This window comes from Felis catus, chromosome B3 (genome assembly GCF_018350175.1).
Source record: "Felis catus isolate Fca126 chromosome B3, F.catus_Fca126_mat1.0, whole genome shotgun sequence".
NCBI lineage: Eukaryota > Metazoa > Chordata > Mammalia > Carnivora > Felidae > Felis > Felis catus.
The window spans coordinates 9,869,388-9,889,021 of NC_058373.1; the positions used below are offsets into that span (position 1 = coordinate 9,869,388).

The 19,634-nt window shown below is 46.0% G+C and overlaps 1 protein-coding gene across 11 annotated transcripts in view; it reads right to left on the reverse strand.

Annotated features, from left to right (window-relative positions):
- The window catches only part of AKAP13 (A-kinase anchoring protein 13), a 334,406-nt gene that overhangs the window by 187,335 nt on the left and 127,437 nt on the right, over positions 1 to 19,634 (reverse strand). For all 11 annotated transcript variants that reach the window (XM_045058848.1, XM_045058850.1, XM_045058847.1 and 8 more), the window contains one exon: positions 7,570 to 7,866. In XM_045058848.1, the coding sequence (XP_044914783.1) occupies positions 7,570 to 7,866 (297 nt within the window). The remainder of the gene's footprint in view (positions 1 to 7,569; positions 7,867 to 19,634) is intronic.

Below are 19,634 nucleotides of genomic sequence, written 5' to 3' on the forward strand. Positions count from 1 at the left end.
CTGTGCTGACAGCTCAGAGCCTGGAGCCTGCTCCAGATTCTGTGTCTCCCTCTCTCTCTGCCCCTCCCCTGCTCTTACTCTCTCTCAAAAATAAGTAAACATTAAAAAAATATTTTTTAATAAAAAAATTTGAAAAAAAAAAAAGAATGACCAGTCTTTGAACCTGTGATTTTACACTGAACCTCTCTGGTTTCCAATGTCCCATGCATATTAGTCGAGTCTCCCTACTGCCAAGTAAATTTTCTTAGATGCAAAAGCCATCTTTCATATTTTACGTTTTTCCTACAGAACTACACATACTGATTCAAGAATTTATAGAGTGTTCAGCAGAGGCACGTGGCTGGAAAGAGTTCATTACGCAGAAGAAACCTGCATGTGCAGGTGATAATCAACACCTCAGAGCAGGTGGCAGGCCCAGACACAAGGGCAAAAAGAACCTTCACAGAAGCTCAAATATCACCACCTGACTTGTGCCTCACAGCGGTTCACAAGCACTCTGCTGTCCTGGCCAAAACCAAAGAGCTAATAAGGCATCGACCAGGAACTATGTGACTTTTTAGAGACTGGTTCACCTGGCCTTGCTGTGCGATACTACACCCTCATCCTTTCTGATGCCTGATGTGCTGAGGCAGCTCAGTATCTCCAAGTCCCAACAACAAAGCCACGCACCTGCTCCAGCTCCCCGGATCGCATCCTAAGGTCCTAAGCAGCGGGTGCCACGTGTACCTGTAGGTTGCCCCTTTCTGGAATCAACAAGAGGTGTATCACGTGGTCAGGACACACAAGGTGCCGTGCTCTGGGCTAAGTACATTGTGTATGAATGCCTTTCACCCTCACGATAACCCCATGAGGTCTCGTTATCCTCAGTTTACAGACAAAGACAGATTAACAACTTGCCCAAGAGAATCAGCAAGATTTGAAAATTCCTCTGTCCAGTCTAAGAACCACTTATCCTCTCCATTACTCCACCTTCTTTTTGTAAAAACCCAGCAACCACGCAAGCGAGCTAATGGTGTGGTCTACAAAATCACTTTTCGTGTTTTCCTCCAATAGATAAAAATTTTTACCCAACTTATCTTTTGTTACTGTTCTCATTCCTTTCGTCTAAGCTTCAACCCCAGAGCATGTACTATTCTGTATTTTTTGCCTCTCATGATCCTTTGTCCTTGTCTTCTGTGCTCTGAGAGTTACTCAACTTTGCTTTTCAGATCCTTAACTGCATTTCCTGTTGAGGTCAACAGAGTCCTTTGTCCCCAATTTGAATTTAATTATGCTATGGGGTTCTGGATGTCCCTGTGTCTTTTCAACCAACTCCCTTTTCCATCTTTGCCCTCACTGTGATGGCTTTTTGCAGATGTAATTAAAGCCCCTAATCAGTTGATTTAATAAGGAAGATTATCCTGGATAATCTGGGTCAGTCTAACTGAATCAGCTGGAAGGCTTTGAAAGCAGGGCTGAAGTGTCCCCCGGAGGTCGGCCTCAGCCTGTGTTCGTGGGGTTCCATCCTGCTCCAGATCTCCCCTTCCTGATTCACTGAGGATGACAGCTTTGGCTCATCGCAGTGGGTTTGAGCTTGTCCAAGATCTTCTCCTCTATTCCTGCCCTAACGAATCTTGGGCTTGCTTAACAGAGCCCCCACAATCATGTAAGCCACGCCCTACAATAAATCTTAACTGGACACTTCTCCCACCGGTTCTGATTCTGTGGTGGAACCCTGATCGAGGGGCTTCCGGCACAGAAGTAGATACTCTCTCAACTTATTTTCTCTGTGCTGCTTCCTTCTCTAATTTCGTAATAGGTCTGCCCTCTTTGAGCTTTTAAAGAACAAATGGGAACTCTCTTCTAAAGTTTTCTTTGGCTTCTTAAAGAAAACTATACTCCGGGAGACTTCCATCTGGATATTCATGATGCTTCTCCGGTTCCTTTAGGCTGTTAATTCACTTAATGCACCACACGCCGGATGGCTGGCTTTCCCGTTTAACCATGCTCAGATGGAAAAATCCCTCTGGAGGTCCAGCGTGTACCCACAGAGAAGGTAGTAGAAAAGGTCTTCAGTCCCTCTTGCTATCTACTTACATTTGCTGGAATCCCCTCCCACACCCATTTCCTCTGATCTGCAGAGAAAGCTGGTGGGCCTAGTACGCGTTCAGCCACGGTGCGACTTTTTCACACGGTCAGATTTTCCCACAAAGCAAAATGTTCCTGATTCGGAGAACAATATAGTGATCCAAGACTGCACTGTATTTTTCCTTCCCCATCAATCCACCTGAAGGCTCTGCTCACAGTCCTCTGAATCCGTATCTATGAGAACCCGAATCCCCAGTCTTTTCTGCTGTTCTGTGCTGCCTCTTCAGTAAACTGCAGCACGATGCAGGGACTGGAAGTCCACACTCCACGGGGAAGGACACAGCAGGCCAGTGTGAGAGACGCGCTTTTACAAAAACGACACTGTAACCTTGTCACTGAATCAAGGTTTGAGAGGCAACAAAACTGCCGGAGCCAAAAGTCCTGCCACGAGGAACCGCCTGTCCTGGAGTCAACAGGTGTTAGTCCTCTGCCAAGAAAAAAAAAAATCCCTTCGTGGTCTTTTAAAATTTTTCTTGTCTCTTTTAGCAGCTATGATAAAGCTGTTCAGAGGGCTGTGGGAGCTGAGACACCGGACAGTGAAGGCTGAGGTTCTGGTGACTAACATCAGATCTAGAGAATGGAGAACCCTCAGGTGGTCCCGTGCAGTCTTTTTTTAAAACCTGCCTAATCCTTCTCTCCATCCAGATTCCCACCCGCAAAGACGATCAGATGTTTTCATTTAGTGATACAATCCTGTGACTAAGTGAGGACGAAGATCTCCCCCAAGATTTTCCCCAGAGTGGTTCTCCTCCCATTCTTCAGAGCTAGTTTCAGCAGCCCACCCTGTGCAGCCTGGGGTCAGGCTGGGAGGGTCCTCCGGGTGAAAACCACCTCCATTCACCACGCCCATTAACCACCGAGGCACTGAAGAGCCGAGACAGGAACTGAGACTTGGTAACTCAGACGGAAGATCTCCTAACCCCACCATTCCCCCTCCACCTAAACGCATCCTTGTCACTCGCGTTTAAGGCAGAGCTAAGGCTAAAGGTACAGTGTGGAAGCTGCTGTATGCAACCAGGGACGGGAGAACTAAAATGGAGAAACTCCCCTATGCTCATGCCTGAAAGGGAGATGAACTTGAGAAATCAGTAAAAGCTGGGGTGCCTGGGCGGCTCGGTTGGTTAAGCGTCTGACTGCGCTGAGTGCGCGGAGCCTGCTTCAGATTCTCTCTCTGCCCCTCCCCTGTTCATACTCTCTCTCACTCTCTCTCAAAATAAGTAAAATAAAAACAAAATTAAATTCAAAAAAAAAAAAAAAGAAGCAAAAGCAAAATTAAGTCTCATTCTCATTCTCCTTCAAAGAACCTTTCTTTCTGGAGCTGTCCTGTGGTGGCCTTTGATAGGTCACATTATTGTGCCCCACGGGGCCCCTCGATGTTCTGTCTCTAAAAGGTGACCAGGTATTGGTCATGCTAAATTCAACATGAGTCGCTTACAAGCCAATACACGCTCTCCCCATAGGTCTTCCTCCGTGTTACAGGTAAAGAAACAGGGAGGCAGAGATGAAGTATTTTGCGTGAATTTTTGCAGTGAAGCAGGATGTTAACTAACGGGAGTCCACTGCCCGTGCGCGTCGCATTTCACAGCATCAAGTCTACAGCCAAGAGTTCTCCACGCCATGCTCATGCCTGCTGTGCAGGGAGACCAAGAAGCCCCGAACTCATGTAAACTGCTTCAGGTACACATCTAAATGCTCTTCTTCCGGAGGAGAAACCCAAGCTATTTTCAAAGGAGTCACTGACCTGAAAAAAGTTAAAAAGCACTGTGTCTGAACAAGGAGTGGGAGGGGATCTTACAAGACCCCTTAGTTCAAATATCAGGCTGAACAACCTGTAAATATCCTGGCTTTCAACAGCAAGTAGTCCTGTTACATAACAAGGGGCCCTGTTTACCTTATTCTCCCAGGGGACAAGCTGGCTTCGCACCTTCTTTTAAGTACCTTTGTGATTCATTCACGTGAGCACAATGTTCCTTTACATCCGTCCCTCAGCAGCAAGCAGGTACCTCTTAACTCATGCTACCCAGCCCTTAGAGCACCCAGGATTTGTAGATTCTAATCCACAATGAATTGAACTCCAGCTGCAGAATGTGAATCCAGCACTTGAAATCAGGTTCCTGATCCCAGCTGTTGACTTAAAAGCAGGTCTATCAAGTTCCTTGCATGCATTTCACCTTGCAAAGTATGTATCTAACTTATTCAATTTCTTATGTTCTTTGAATTACTTGTAATTTATGTATAATAAAATTCACTTTTGGTGGGGGAGGCATACGGTTTTCTGAGTTGGAACACACGCGTAGATTCTTATAACTACCACCACACCAAGATATAAAACCATTCCAACAGCCAAAGAATTCCCTCATGACACTCGTTTGCAGTCAGACCTATCCCCACTCCTAGCCCCTGCAGCTACTGATCTATTTTCTGTCTCTGTAATTTTGCCCTTTTCAGAATATCCTAAAAGTAGAATCACCCCATAAGCGACCTTTGGAAATGGATTTGTTTTACTTAGCAAAACATGTTCAGGTTGTTGCATCTGATCCCCCAACAATTTGCCCCATTTTTTTTTTTTACTTTATACCCCCCTTTTTGTTGCTGAGTAGTGTTCCACTATATGGATGTATCACTATTGGTTTATATACTCACCTAATGAGGGAAATCTGGGTTGTCTGAAGTTTTGAGGGATTATAAATAACGCTGCCATAGGTATATCTGTGCAAAGACTTTTTTGAGTAAATGTAAGTTTTCATTCTCAAGGGTAAGTAGCCAAATGTGGAATTGCTGAGTCATATAGTAAATGTACATTGAACTTTGTAAGAAACTGCCGAACTAGTTTCTAGGACAGCTATATCATTTTGCATTCCCACGAGCAACACATGAGATGTTCTAAACCCTTGCCAGCTTTTTAATTTGCCAGGATTTTTAATTTTATCCTTTTTTTTTTTTTCAACGTTTATTTTTGGGAGAGAGAGAGACAGAGCATGAACGGGGGAGGGGCAGAGAGAGAGGGAGACACAGAATCGGAAACAGACTCCAGGCTCTGAGCCATCAGCACAGAGCCCGACGCGGGGCTCGAACTCCCGGACCGCAAGATCGTGACCTGGCTGAAGTCGGACGCTTAACCGACTGTGCCACCCAGGCGCCCCTAATTTTATCCTTTCTAAGGGGTGTGTAATGGTACCTTATTGCAGTTTTAATGCACTTCCCTAAGTGTTCAAACTTGATTCAGCCTTTGCTAGCACTGTTAAGCAATTTTGTGCAACAGAAACTGAAGAAGCACATGGCAAGTCCACAAAAATATTAAAGCTGGCCAGTTCCCTATCAAAGACAAGGAAGCTAAGGTCCAGAGAGGGGAAGTGACAGGCCTCAAGTTTCAGACTGCATTTTCTAACAGTTCTTTTTAAAAAATCACGGTAATACGAACAAACTCTCCAATTCCTGTAACTTCTTTTTTTTTTTTTTTAATTTTTTTTTTTCAACGTTTATTTATTTTTGGGACAGAGAGAGACAGAGCATGAACGGGGGAGGGGCAGAGAGAGAGGGAGACACAGAATCAGAAACAGGCTCCAGGCTCTGAGCCATCAGCCCAGAGCCTGACGCGGGGCTCGAACTCACGGACTGCGAGATCGTGACCTGGCTGAAGTCGGACGCTTAACCGACTGCGCCACCCAGGCGCCCCATGTAACTTCTTTAAATAAGACAAAACCAAACGATAAAAACACCATTAAGCCCCACAAATAACTAATGCAATCCCGTCCCGATACTGATCTGTAAATGGCCAAGCAGAACTCCCACACAGACACAGAACAGCTGGGGCTAGAAGTGTTGAGGCCTCAAGATGAGGTTTCTGAAAAGGTGCTCATGCTCCGTATGATGGCAAACATTCTGATCTTTAGATCTTAGCAGTGCAGAGGCTCCTTGGTCAATATACCAATTAGAAAAAGCAAAAGCAAAGGATAAATGCTTTCTTCCTTGATTTGGTTTTTGAGTGCATGAGTTTTCTTTTTTGTCTTCCTGAGGCAGGCCTGCACTGGCAATATGCGGACAATAAGCCCCTGACGATAAGGGACACCACTGCTGCAGCTGGTCACAGGACGGAAGAGAACAGAAGCTGGCAAATACCTCTCCAGAGGGAGGGAGAATACACGTATCTGGCGAGTGTGTGGGAGCAGGCACTGGGCAGGCCCCTGAACCAGAACCCGCTGGGCGGTACGGCTCAGGCTCTGCTCACTGGCAGGGAGGGTGACTTCTGGTCTGCTCGCCCTACATAATATGATAATCAGAGCTGGGTGGCCACTGAGGGGCAGTCCTGTGATTGTCCAGCTCTTTCAGAGAGAAAGTAGAAAGATAAGGAAACCCTCCTGGCAGATCAGTAATCCAAGACAGCTTTGATGAGTAGCAAAGCACACACACACTGTGATCTCTAGCTGCGGAACTCCTAAACCTTCCCAACTTGATGTGAACTCAGGAGGGAACGAGGGTGATGTTTATTGGACCCCAAGCATATACTGTTTCATCTAAATATGTACATAGGGGCGCCCGGGTGGCTCAGTCAGCTAAGCAGCTGACTCTTGATTTCACCTCAGGTCATGATCTCGCAGTTCCTGAGTCTGAGCCCCACATTGGGCTTTGTGCTGACAGCTCAGGGCCTGGAGCCTGCTTTGGATCCTCTGTCCCCCTCTCTCTGCCCCTCCCCAAATTGCATGCTCTCTCTCTTTCAAAAATAAGTAAATGTTTAAAAAAATTTTTAAATAAATACGTACGTAAAATCATGACATCTGGTAGATGCCATGCGCCACACGGTGATTCTGCAGGGAAACCCGTCTGAGTAAGAGGAACGTGCATAGTTACTACATCAGAGCTTTTTTAAAAAGTGGAGCCCTTCCTTCAATGAACTCTTCTACGGAGAGCCAGTAGATAAAAGAAGTTAAGAGGTAAATTGCTCTAGATAAAGAAGCCCAGACAGCTCTGGTGCTCCCCCCTAGCCTCCACCCAATCCCCCATCTTTTCTTTCCTCCAACTCCACAGAGTTTCTAGAAAACGTCAGGAGATAATAAATGAAAACCCTGTCTTTAGTAATTAAATACCCAAAGGATGACAAGAAGTTATTCTGCTACAGTCCTTGCGAAGGATGGGTCACTTTCTCCACGCAGAACACACATGGACCCCAGACCCGCAGCAAGGTCACCCGCGTGCCACCCCTGCTGTAAATGGGAACTGAAAACAGCCACAGTAAAGCTCCGGCCCGCTCAGGGCATTTCTCTGCAAGAACAGGTTTACCGGCTCCGCTGAAGGATGGAGAAGAGATGCCCTCGAGGCCACAACTGCAGGACGCATCCAGCTGCTGTGGAAGGCTTGAGGGCAATGACTGTAGGGAAGCAGCCGCCATTAAGACCCTCAGTCTTCCCAAATGTGTCTGTGTTCTTGGTGTGGTTAAGTTCTTACCATGAGACGTCTGATCTGTCCCCAGCACATTCCACTCCGCTGGCAGCTTCAGGTGTCTGAATGCCAGGGCAACCTTCTCATCAAGGGAATTCACATCCCCAGACGGGGGTCCTGACCGGTCGAGGAAACGGGTGAAGTTCAGGGCCTGCTGGTTGCCGGCGCTGGCGGCCAGGAACTGGGCTGCGTCGTACGCCTCATCCTGGACGAACCGGAAGTCTTGCTCGGCCACCACGAACACAGGAAGGCCGTCCTTGGAAGCACACAGCTGCACCCGCACGGTCTCACAGCAGTCGTGACCTGAAGAAAACACGTGTGGCAGAGAAGACAGTATGAGAGCCTTCCCACTGCAAGGAAGACACCGCTGGGTCCTCTCTCCTCCTGCACGAGACCCAAGTTCTCCTTCCTAAAAGAAATGCCTCCTTCCTCGGGGCTCTGACAGCAATCTTCCAAACTCCTGTACGCTCCATTTCTGGCTCGTTTTGTGAACTGTTATTTGCAACTATCAGTCAATTCCCTTACCACCAGCAAACAGCTCTGTACCCTAGATGTACCCCGTAGAGCATAATGTTGGGCACTGAACAGTCACTGAGGATCTCGGTATGTTCTGAATTATGGCTGGTCGACTTGAACAGAGGAAAGGACGAAAGCTGAAGGATCTTACAGGGCCGAGCAGGTCTGATACCAACCGAACGCAAGTAGATCTGGAAGCGCAACAGGGAGAGGCCGCGCAGGAGGCTACATGGGAGGAATTTCACGCATTCCCCAGCGCTTGCCCTATTACCACCACAACACAATCAATCAAATGATGGAGCACTCTGAAAAGTACAAAACAACTTGATCTCATTTCACTATTATTAGCACTTCAGGGCCTACGAAGTAACTTCTCTCAGATACACTCTTCCCTGTACTGTAATGACATCAACCAAATCGCCTGGTTCACACAGGGATGATGCAATGCTGTGGCCAGAAGCCCAGCTCAGGGCAAGAAGCATGCCAGAGACTGGTGCCCACCGTCCAGACCTCATGAGCTGCCACAGACACGCCACCCCAGAGCGCTCTGCTCCAGCAAGATCAGAGAGGTCTGACCACACTGTTTCTGTGGGTAAGGCCCTCCTGGAGAATCAGACTCTCTGCTGGACTTTCAGCCTCACAGAATTAAGTATGTACGACACGCAGAATATAATCACTGAAACACACTGTTTTCCCTCAACGTCCAAACACTGATCTCCACTGGCAAGAAGGACGCTCCTAACATTATCATTTTTCTCCCCTAAAATGTCTTTCTTACGAGAAAAACGGAAATGAAAATGGAGTCAGGTGTTTCTGCTCCATGAGTGATGCCACCTTGTGCTTCTCCTGACCAACCACAGGCACCTGCACACCCACAGTGTCCCTGCAGCCTCTCACACGCACTGCTTTTCCACAGTGGGAGCAAAGCCAAGGGAAGCCCTCCACTCAGTCCACAGGTGTGACTTTCCACACTGTGGCCACGGACCAGTAGAGGCTTCAGATGTGCACAGAACTAAGCTTTCTGCTGCTTTCGAACGAGAAAACAGTCGGGGCACCTGGGGCGCTCAGTCGGTTAAGCATCCGACTTTGGCTCAGGTCACGATCTCAGAGCTCGTGAGTTCGAGCCCCGCGTTGGGCTCTGTGCTGACAGCTCAGAGCCTGGAACCTGCTTCAGATTCTGTGTCTCCCTTTCTCTGACCTTCCCCCATTCATGTGGTCTCTCTCCCTCTCTCTCAAAAATAAATAAACATGAAGGAAAAAAAGAGAGAAAACAGTAATTGTTTTTCCCATGTGAACAATGAGAATAATAAGTAAATTGATTTTCCACATACTACTCCGCAGGGGCCTCCTTAAGCCCTTTAACCTCATGACTAAAGAAATCTCTCACTGCTGTGTAATTTTAGGGCGGTAACAAGTTTCACGAACCAAGTACCTACTCTACGCCAGGCACCAGACACAGCATTTTCTCTACATGACAAGTTTATGAGGGATGTACTATCCTCATGTGACAGATGACAAAAACAAGATTTCAAGAAACAATCTGACCAAGGTCACACAGATATTAAGAAGCAGAATCCATTATTCAAATCTGATGCCAAGGGATGTGGCCTATTATATCTGATGCAAGAGTTTGTCCCCGCCTGTGAGGAGCCTGATACTTGAATGACAGGCCTGTATCATGGCTAAGCAAGAATAGCAGGCGCATTAGCCGCTGAGATCAGTGTCCACATAAACACAAAACTCCACCAGGTACACCTGCTGCCTTCCGAGCTGAATTCTTTATACCAAGGCCATAGGAAACAGGAGAATCGTCTGCCTGGGGATGTGTGCGTGTGTGTGTGCACACCCGTGTGTGTGTGGACACCCACATGTGTATTTCAATTCAATACATATGCTGAATCTATACATTCAACATATGAAATGAAAATCAGAAAAAAAAAAAAAAAACTTAATCTTTCTTTGAAGAGCAGCCAACCTAACGATATAAAACAACGATGTCAACAGAAACAAGTCCACTGACTCAGGTAGGAGGTTTGGGGAATTTTCTGGTGGAAAGCGTATCTTTCCAACGGTTCCAGCGCATCCAACAGCTGGCTATGCCCCGAGCCCAGGGCACTGTGGTTACGAGGTGGACACAAGTAAGGTGAGGGTGTCAGCCCCTCCAGAGGTGTGCAGTCTATAAGGGGAATCAAACACGTGGCAGGGAACTGCAAAGGAAGTCAGAAGGGCGCGGGTTCTGGAAGACACTCGCACAGTGCACCTGGTGGGAGAGGAACAACACGTTTCGCGTGGGCAAGAGCAGGAAGACTTCACGAAGGAGGCGGCCATTCGGAAGGACCTTTTGGACAGGTACCCCGCTCTCGGCTCTGCAAGCCCGGGGTCCTCCAGTAGAGCCCTCAGCACCCGGATGGCCGGTGCCCATCTTCTCTTACCTAACAGACACTTCTAGAATACTTGCTATGTGCTCGACTGTCTTCTCTGTGCTTTCCAAGTAACAGTTCACGTACTCCTCATAGCAACCCTATGTGGTAGATACTATTATTATACCCATTGACCAGATGCAGAAACCAAGGCACAAAAATATTAAGTAATCTGGCCAAGGTTATAAAGCTCCTTGGTGGCAGAATTAGAATTTGAGCCCACTTTCTGGCTCTACAGTCTGCCCCTTCTCCCAAGTTTCTGAGTACAAGAAGACTGGAAGGGTACCATGGAAGAATCAGCAGGAAAGGAATAAAAACGCCAGAGACAATCTTAAGCCGTGTGACCTCAGATCACCTCTGCTTCTCCAGACCTCAACTTCTTCATTCACAGCACAAGGGAGTGGCCCCTACAGGCCCCAAGGTTTCCCCAGAGTTACGGCCTGTAGATGTTACCAGGTGGAAGGTGGACAGGCAGAGAAAGTTAGCAAGAGATTCCAAGAAGAGAGAAGAGTTCGAAAAGCATAAAAATGGAAGCAGAAGTTAAGTTCAAGGGATGGAAATTACAGTTTCGAGAGGATATTAATTTGATCACATCTGGATGCTTAGTGACAGCACAGACCTGGGTTCAAACCTATTTTCCTTACTTTTTAGCTATGTGTCCTGAGGTAAATGACAATGTCTTTAATACTATTAAATCTAGACAGTCTTCAGGGCGCCTGAGTGGCTCAGGGGGCTAAGTGTCCAACCCTTGATTTCGGCTCAGGTCACGATCTCAGAGTTATGAGACTGAGCCCCATGTTGGGCTCTATGCTGAGTATGGAGCCTGCATGGGATTCTCTCTCTCCTGCTCTCTCTCTCTCTCTCTGCCCCTCCCCCACTCATGCTCTGTCTCTCAAAATAAATAAGTAAACTTTAAAAATCTAGACAGTCTCCTGGTCTTATAAGCAAAGAACTATAATTTAGAAGAGTTTTCTCAAATTCTTCAATACCATAACCAACCCAAAATGACATCATACCTAACCTAGATTCATTTTCAATTAAATAAGATAGATGTAACACTACGTATTTCCGTCAGAAGAATTACTTTAAAGAACAGTGTGGTTCTCATTCATGAACCTCACCAATAATTATAGCATTTTCGACATATCCAGGATTAAGCTAATCTATACACTCCTCACAGCCCCTTGAGGTACATATGAATAACTGCCAATAAACACTAAAATCACAAGTTTCAAAGTTCAATGACGAAAATGTGAATGATTTGGGATCCAAACTGAATTCTGCCTTCAAAACTTAATCTTGCTTACAAGTGATCTTATACTAACTTAATAGACACTACCCAGATGAACAATCCTTATTTGTTCTTACCGGTTTCCTTCCTCAAGCCTGTGCCAAGGTGAGAAATCCAAGCCTGAACCAGAAAGGGAGTTACAATGCCACAGATGCTAAATAGCGTCCACCGCCCCGTAAACGCTCCTTCTGTCCAGGCACAGAGTTCACACCACGTTCCCGGCCTTCAACTACACACACACACACACACACACACACACACACACACACACACACACACGCACGCACTCTCATGCCCACAGAAGAGGGTTTGCCTGAGTGCAAAAAAGCCACGGTGAAGCGACAACCTCACTCAGAACTGTGGAAGCACACAAGGGCAAAGTGTTTGGAAATCTAACTGGAATTGCTAAACCACTGGTTTGCTCGGCTGGCAGAGGCTGGGGAGACCCAGAAGGCGGTCCACGAGTGTGCGTGTGCGTGTGCGCACACACGTGTTTACTGGCAACTTTCTGCTGCTTTGGCGGAAGAAATCTGTTGGAAGGTGGTGAGTGGATGGGTGAACTACTGGCAGCTGTGTGTACACATTTTTGTGTAAAATAAAACCATGTCTCAGGGGAGGCAGAACATCAGAAAAGGCCATGAAACAGAAACCCAGGAGCAACTATCTGATTGTTCGCTTGACATTTTCCCTTCAGACATGAACTCACAATCTGAAGGACACTATGAATCATCCTGAGTAAAATGTGCCAGAAATCTGCAATTTGTTTGGTATGATTATAGGCTTCTTTTTCAAGGAGTAAAAGAGGAGTGGAGGGCTGAGGGTGTCCTGGATCGGCCTTTATTAATAACTTAAGAGTACACTGGGAGAGCCACTACCGCCCAAAAACAAAGCGTCTCACCCTGCTGTCTGGAAACCCACCGCACAAGGCTGGCCAGCTACGCTCTCACATTAGTGTTTCCTATTATGCTCCAGTGGTTCTCAAGATTTAAGTTTATTTATTTTTATTTTGAGGCACACAGAGAGAAGGAGAACGTGAGCAGGGGAGAGGCAGAGAAAACATCTCAAGCAGGCTGCATGCTGCCAGTGCAGAGCCTGATGCGGGGCTCGAACCCAGGAACCGTGAGATCATGACCTGAGCCGAGGTAAAGAGTGGGACGCTTAACTGACTGAGCCACCCAGGCACCCCTCTCATTTTTTAAGCCCTTATAACCTTTCAGATAAAGCATTTGGGGCAAAAAAACCCTAACATGTTAAAAAACAAAGGTCAGGGGCACGTGGGTGGCTCAGTCAGTTGGGTGTCCGGCTTTGGCTCAGGTCATGATCTCAGTTCATGAGTTTGAGCCCTGTGTCAGGCTGTCTGCTGTCAGCTCAGAGCCCACTTCAGATATTCTGCCCCACCCCACCCCTGCCACTCACTCATGTACTCTCTCTCAAAAATAAACATTTAAAAACCAACAAAGTTTATACAATACAGACCAGCAATAAAACAATCCCCGCTACGCATGCACGCACACACGCGCACACACACACGAAACGTCTTATTGCCATAAATTAGCTCTAGAGACACGACTATCTGCAGGGGCCTTTGTGCACACAAAATAAAAGTATTAACGATGCCCACACCTACACTGAAAAGACACGGGGATGGGAAACCACTTTCAACTTGATATCATCGTCACAATTTAACTTCTTTCTACATAAAAACAGAAGCTGCCGCAGAAAGACGAGTAGTGGGGTTTTCAGCTACTGCCATGATGTTTTCCTCCTTCCACTCAATTTCCTGGTAACAAAGAAGGAAAATAAGAATCACGAGTCTTTTTAAAAAGGGAAGTTCTGAGAAATTTACTAAGCTTCTCCTGAAGGAAGCAAGCCCAGAGAATTTAAAGAGGGGAAGAAGAGCGACAAACTGGTAAAGAAACACGGCCTGAGCTTCAATTCCATTTCTTTTTTTAATTTTTTTTTTTTAACGTTTATTTTTGAGACAGAGAGAGACAGAGCATGAACAGGGGAGGGTCCGAGAGACAGGGAGACACAGAATCCCAAGCAGGCTCCAGGCTCCGAGCGGTCAGCACAGAGCCCGACGCAGGGCTCCAACTCACGGACCGTGAGATCATGACCTGAGCCCAAGTCGGACGCTTAACCGACCGAGCCACCCAAGCACCCCTTCAATTCCATTTCTAAAACTGCCTTCTGCATCTACCCCCACGATCAGGTCCAGTTCCTTTATGACGGAAAGCGCACAGTAAATTATGGGGCGGGGGCGGGGGGGGGGGGTCGGCCCCTGGCGGACTGAACCAGAGGTCCGGAGGTCCGGAAGTATGCTGGCGAAGGGCTGCCAGGTCAGACAGTATCAGGTGTGCCCTGCCCCCCCCCCCCCACGCTGCAGACGCGTTAGATCACCCCGAACTAGTCACTCCACCCTGAAGCCCACCACCGCCAACCTTCCGTATTGTTCAGAAACATCAGAGATGGCCACACACAAGGCACCCGCCCTGAGACAGGCAGGAAAAACTGGTAGTTACTGGTTTTTTTTTAGCTATTAAAAAACGTTCCTGTTTAGGTCACTCAGGAAAAGAAATTCCCCATACTCCACAAAGAGCTTCTGCGGCAAGACCCGGAACTAAAAGTTGCCTTTGGCTCCGCAGAACTGAAAAGACAGAAGAGGGAGAATGCAGAACAAAAACACAGTAAGGAGCTCCAAGCTGGGAGGCAACAAGGCTAATTAACTGCTAATGCTCCTCTTAAAAGCATCTAATTCCAACCTTTTTCAAGCTGGCAGATCGGGAGGTATGTGTGCTTCTGAGATTGGGAGAGCCTTCCTGCAGCCTCCTTATCACCGTATCACCCATACCCATGGAAACGAAATATTGCTACAGATAAACAACTCTGCTGAAGCATGACCCAAGAATTACTTCATTTCCTATTAAGCTAAAAGTGGCCCACATCCCATCCGGGCCTTCTCTTTTGAGGATGGAACAACTGGGACTTTGTTTTACCAACCATCCCAAAAGGAACCCTGAAGGGCTTGCTGGACCAGCCAAGCCCGGTCCCACCCGGGAGCACGCTCTATGTTCTAAGAGAACAGCTGCGTTAAGCAGTCAATGGTGGAAAGATACAAAACTATTTCACTATTTCAGTTTGGCAGTGAGGTGTTTAAGAAGCGGTTACGTAGGGATAAAGGAAATTTTCAGTCTTCAGGATGAGGTGGAGCAAGCAAGGCACCGACTCCTAGTGTTTGCTGGTCGAATGGTAGGTGTGCAAATTGGTGTAAGAGAATTTTAGCAGAGTGGGGAAAAAACAGGCAGGAATTTCACCATGTACAGTTCTGGGGGGAAAGGGACTGATTAATGCTAAAATCATGATCTACCATATCCTAGCCTATTATTCTAAGACGGTATTTCTCAGTGTTTCATTTACTGTCACCACCCCCCACCCCACCACCACTGAAGTCTTTGTAGACGTTTTTCTCTATTTACCTGCCATCTAATGAAACTTTAATGCTACGGATATACCATATATTTGTACACGTGTGTCTGTGCTTCTACATAAAGAGTACGCTTTTTTGCCCCCTAGGAACCAATTTTCACCTCCTTGGCGGGGACATTGCCTCCCCCACAATGCATGTGGGCGCAGATTCTAGGGCTGTGTCCACAGCTCCAAGGTGATGAAATACACAACTTCCACATAAGCATTACAACCGGGACAGTAGACAACAGAGATTTTTTCCCTTCAAGTAGTTCTGTTTGTTTTTCCAGGATAGCAACTACATATACTGAACTAGCATTGGGACAGTAACTTTTTAAAGTTTTTTAAAATTTAGAATTGTACCTGTCTAGAGAAAGCCTTATAGCAGGTACATTTTAGAAGACGGAGACTGTTAAAAAGTGTCCAATAGAAGGTTACAGATTTCTTGGCCAGAGAAGGAGGGTCCAACACTCTCCAATTAGGCCGGTTTAAAGCCTACAACTTCTTTCCAAAGGTATAATTTGATTTGGCAACCTTGGACATCAGCTACTCGAGACAGGTTTTGGTTCACAACAAGTGAGAGACACATTGTGTTTTACGTGTAGGACGACTTACTAAGACCTGGGCTATAATCACTGATTTTTAATAAGCCTGAAAGGAATTCTGATCACAGCAAATAGATTTTTTTCCTTTTTATTGTTTTAATGTCAAGTTTACTATATATACTACCTTCCCTTTGATGAGTGAGAAAGAAAAATACAAGAGCTGAGTCAAATTTTAGGTCAGTGAATGCTTGTAGTTTTCCTGTCTAGTAAGAAACTTTGCCGCAAATTCTAAACGTAAATAGACATGGTGAAAAAAGATTTCATTTTATGAGAGACCCTGCACCAAAGCCTTTCAGGAAAATAGTATATACAGCATCCACTAAACATCCTGCTCATTTTCTATTCTGAAATCATTGTTTGCTTGGTCTAAATTAACATGTCACTAATAAAAATGAACGCAGTTAGACAGTACTCCATATCCCTCAAGAATTATCTTCCAAGGATACTCAGATTTCTTTACAATACTTAACCAGTCCTGCGTAAGACTTTTAAAGAAAAACCTCAGTTCCATCTCTAAAGGAAAATCAACTTTTAGTTAAGATGGGATTTGGGGTTGGATTTGTTTCATACAAAGAAAAAAGAATGGAGATATTTTATTTCATTTATTACAAAGGCAATACCTTTTGTCTTTAGAGATGTATTTCCAGTTCAGGCTGTATTTCATAGCAAATTATATTCTTAAACCAGAAATTCGTATTTTGCATGTAATATTTTATTACCAACCTTGTCCGCGGCCGCCTGGGTGGCTCAGTCGGGTAAGCATCTGACTCTTGGTTTCGACTCAGGTCATGATGTCACGGTTTGTGGGTTTGAGCCCCGAGTCTGGCTCTGTGCCACCAAAGCGGAGCCTCCTTAGGATTTTCTCTCTCTCTCTCTCTCTCTCTCTCTCTCTCTCTCTCTCTCTGGCCCTCCCCCACTCACACCTGTTCTCTCTCAAAATAAATTTTAAAAAACTTTAAAAAAAAAACAGGAAAAAATATACGTTAAAAAATAAAAAATAAAGCCTGTTTGTCTAGTGTTAATTAAGCACTCAGATGGCTTTATTTTCAAAAGAAACAGCATTATTTTCAGTCTTCAAAATATTTTTATGAAAAATTACTATATATGTTTTTGTAACACACTCACTTGTAAAGCATTCAAACAATTCAAAGGCAAATAAAGTAGAAACCAAAGCCTCCACCTAACTGCCCCCTTAGATGTTACTACTTTTACTATACTGTATTTACTTTACGAAAAAAGGGGAATCATCATGTCCACAGCTTTTTGATGGTAGTAAGGCAAGAAAAGATTACTTTAAAATGCCTTTACAGGGGCGCCTGGGTGGCTCAGTCGGTTAAGTGTCCGACTTCAGCTCAGGTCATGATCTCGCGGTCCGTGAGTTCGAGCCCCGCGTCGGGCTCTGTGCTTACTGCTCAGAACCTGGAGCCTGTTTCAGATTCTGTGTCTCCCTCTCTCTCTGACCCTCCCCCGTTCATGCTCTGTCTCTCCCTGTCTCAAAAATAAATAAAACATTAAAAAAAAATTTTAAATGCCTTTACAACTGGGGTGCCTGGCTCAGTCAGTTGAGCATCCAACTTTGGATGCTCAGGTCATGATCTCGCAGTTTGTGGGTTTGAGCCCCGCATCAGGCTCTGTGCTGACAGCTCAGAGCCTGGAGCCCTCTTCGAATTCTGTATCTCCCTCTCTCTCTGCCCCGCCCTTGCTCTGTCTCGCTCTCAAAAATAAAAAAACATAAAAAAATTTTTTTAATGCCTTTACAACTTATTTATATTTCTGAGAGAGACAGAGACACAGAAAGAGAGAGGCAGGCAGTCACAGTGGGAGAGGGGCAGAGAGAGAGGAAGACACAGAATCTGAAGCAGGCTCCAGGCTCCAAGATGTCAGCACAGAGCCCGACGCAGGGCTCAAACTCATGAATCATGAGATCATGACCTGAGCTAAAGTCAGATGCTCAACTGACTAAGCCACCCAGGTGCCCTAAGCCTTTACAATTTATAATTAAACACACATGTACAATTCATTCTAACCTTTCATTAGAAAACAAAAAAGTGAAAAAACAGAAAAAAAGGAAAATAATTTTCGTATCTGAAGTTAAAGAGCTTTTTTAAAGGAGCCAAGTTAGAAAGGTTTCTTTCTCTCTTCCATCCCCAAATAATGAAAGGTTAGAGACTAACATCAAGAAGTAGCTGCCTTTTGAAGGTCAATCAATCATCTGGTTTTAGTAAAAACTAAAATGTGACAAAACATTGACAGTGAAACATGCAGAGAAGTCAAAGAAACATCAGAGCCAGCAATCTGGATGAAACATGACATTAAAAGCAAGAACAAGACACAAAGCTCTTTTTCTTCCCAGAGTGCACCCAACTGACGAGGCCCAGAGGAGCTGGTCCCACACAGGAGCAAAAAGGGTGCACAGACACCCCTCCCAGTAGCCGCTGATGCATCTGGTAACCAGGATGCACAAAGCAAGCAGACACTTTCCATGAAGAATCCTCACTACTCTGACATTGCCCGCAGCAGACAAGAAACCTGAGGCTGTCAATACAGCTCACTGAGGCTCACAAATCACCGTAGGTAGATACTGGAAAGAGAACACTGACTCCCGCCCTCAAGCCAAGAATTCAGTTCAAGAAGCCAGATCAAACTCCTTTTGCGTTTTTCAAAAGAAAGGGTGCAGGGGTTGTGTGTGCATGTGTATGTGTGTGTGTACACATGTGTGCACAACCTTTCTAGAAGAGCGGCTTCCGAGAACTGGGATGAATTCAAATACAGTAGAAAAGCGGTTCCAGCAAATGGTAGGGATTACTAACAGCCTTCCTAGCATACACCAACAAAACAGAAATCCACACCCTCATGAAGCTTTGCCTTCAGCAAAGGCAAGTAGAAAATAAGTAACATAAATGAAATATACATGTTAGAAGTTGGTAAGTGCAATGGGAAAAAAAACAAATCAGAAAAGGGCAAGAGGGAGTCCAGAGGGGAGGCCGCTGTATATTTTTATAAGGTGGACAGGGAAGGCCTCGCTGAGAAGGTGATAGCTCAGTAGAGAGCTGAAGGGAGGTAAGGAACAAGTCTAAGATGTCCCTAAAAACCGACTTAAGGCAGTTTAATTCTAGGCTAAAATATTCATGCCATGATATAAACAAGAGATTCAAATCTAACTCAAACCCCAAGATGTCCATCCCTACACGTCCACGAATGACTACAGCAGATGTAGCAGCTGAACGGGAGGAGCTCCTGCATGTTGACCAGAGCAACGGGCTCCATTCGAGAGTCCCCTCTGCTTAAACAGTGAACAGAGCTTCTGAGTCACCAACCGGGGCCTCACTGCTACTGTGCATCGGTATCAAAGGTCCACAGTTAGAGTGCGGCCTGCCATTCCGCCTGGCCTGCTTGTACAAGAGGGTCCTGTAGGGACTCGAAGCCTCTGTCACCTCTGCTGTGCTCGGGCACCTCTTGTCATCATCCTGAGTGAACTCAATGAGGAGAAGACCGTGCAGTCCAACTGGAGAGAGAAGGGGACAGGCGGTTGGGCCCGTAGGCCTGACCGGGAACACAGGAGGTGCCAGAGACCACAATTTACAGGAGGGGAGAGTTGATTAGTGGAAACTAGAGAAGGCAGGAACTAGGACTCCAGGCCCCATGCAAATGGGTCAGGGATGATTTCTGAGGATTTAAATCAAATTAGGAGAAAGCAGCAGAGTGTAATATCCATTCTGGTTCGCTGGGGTCAGCAGGGTAAGGGTACTCAGAGTCGATAAGTGCACTAAAGGA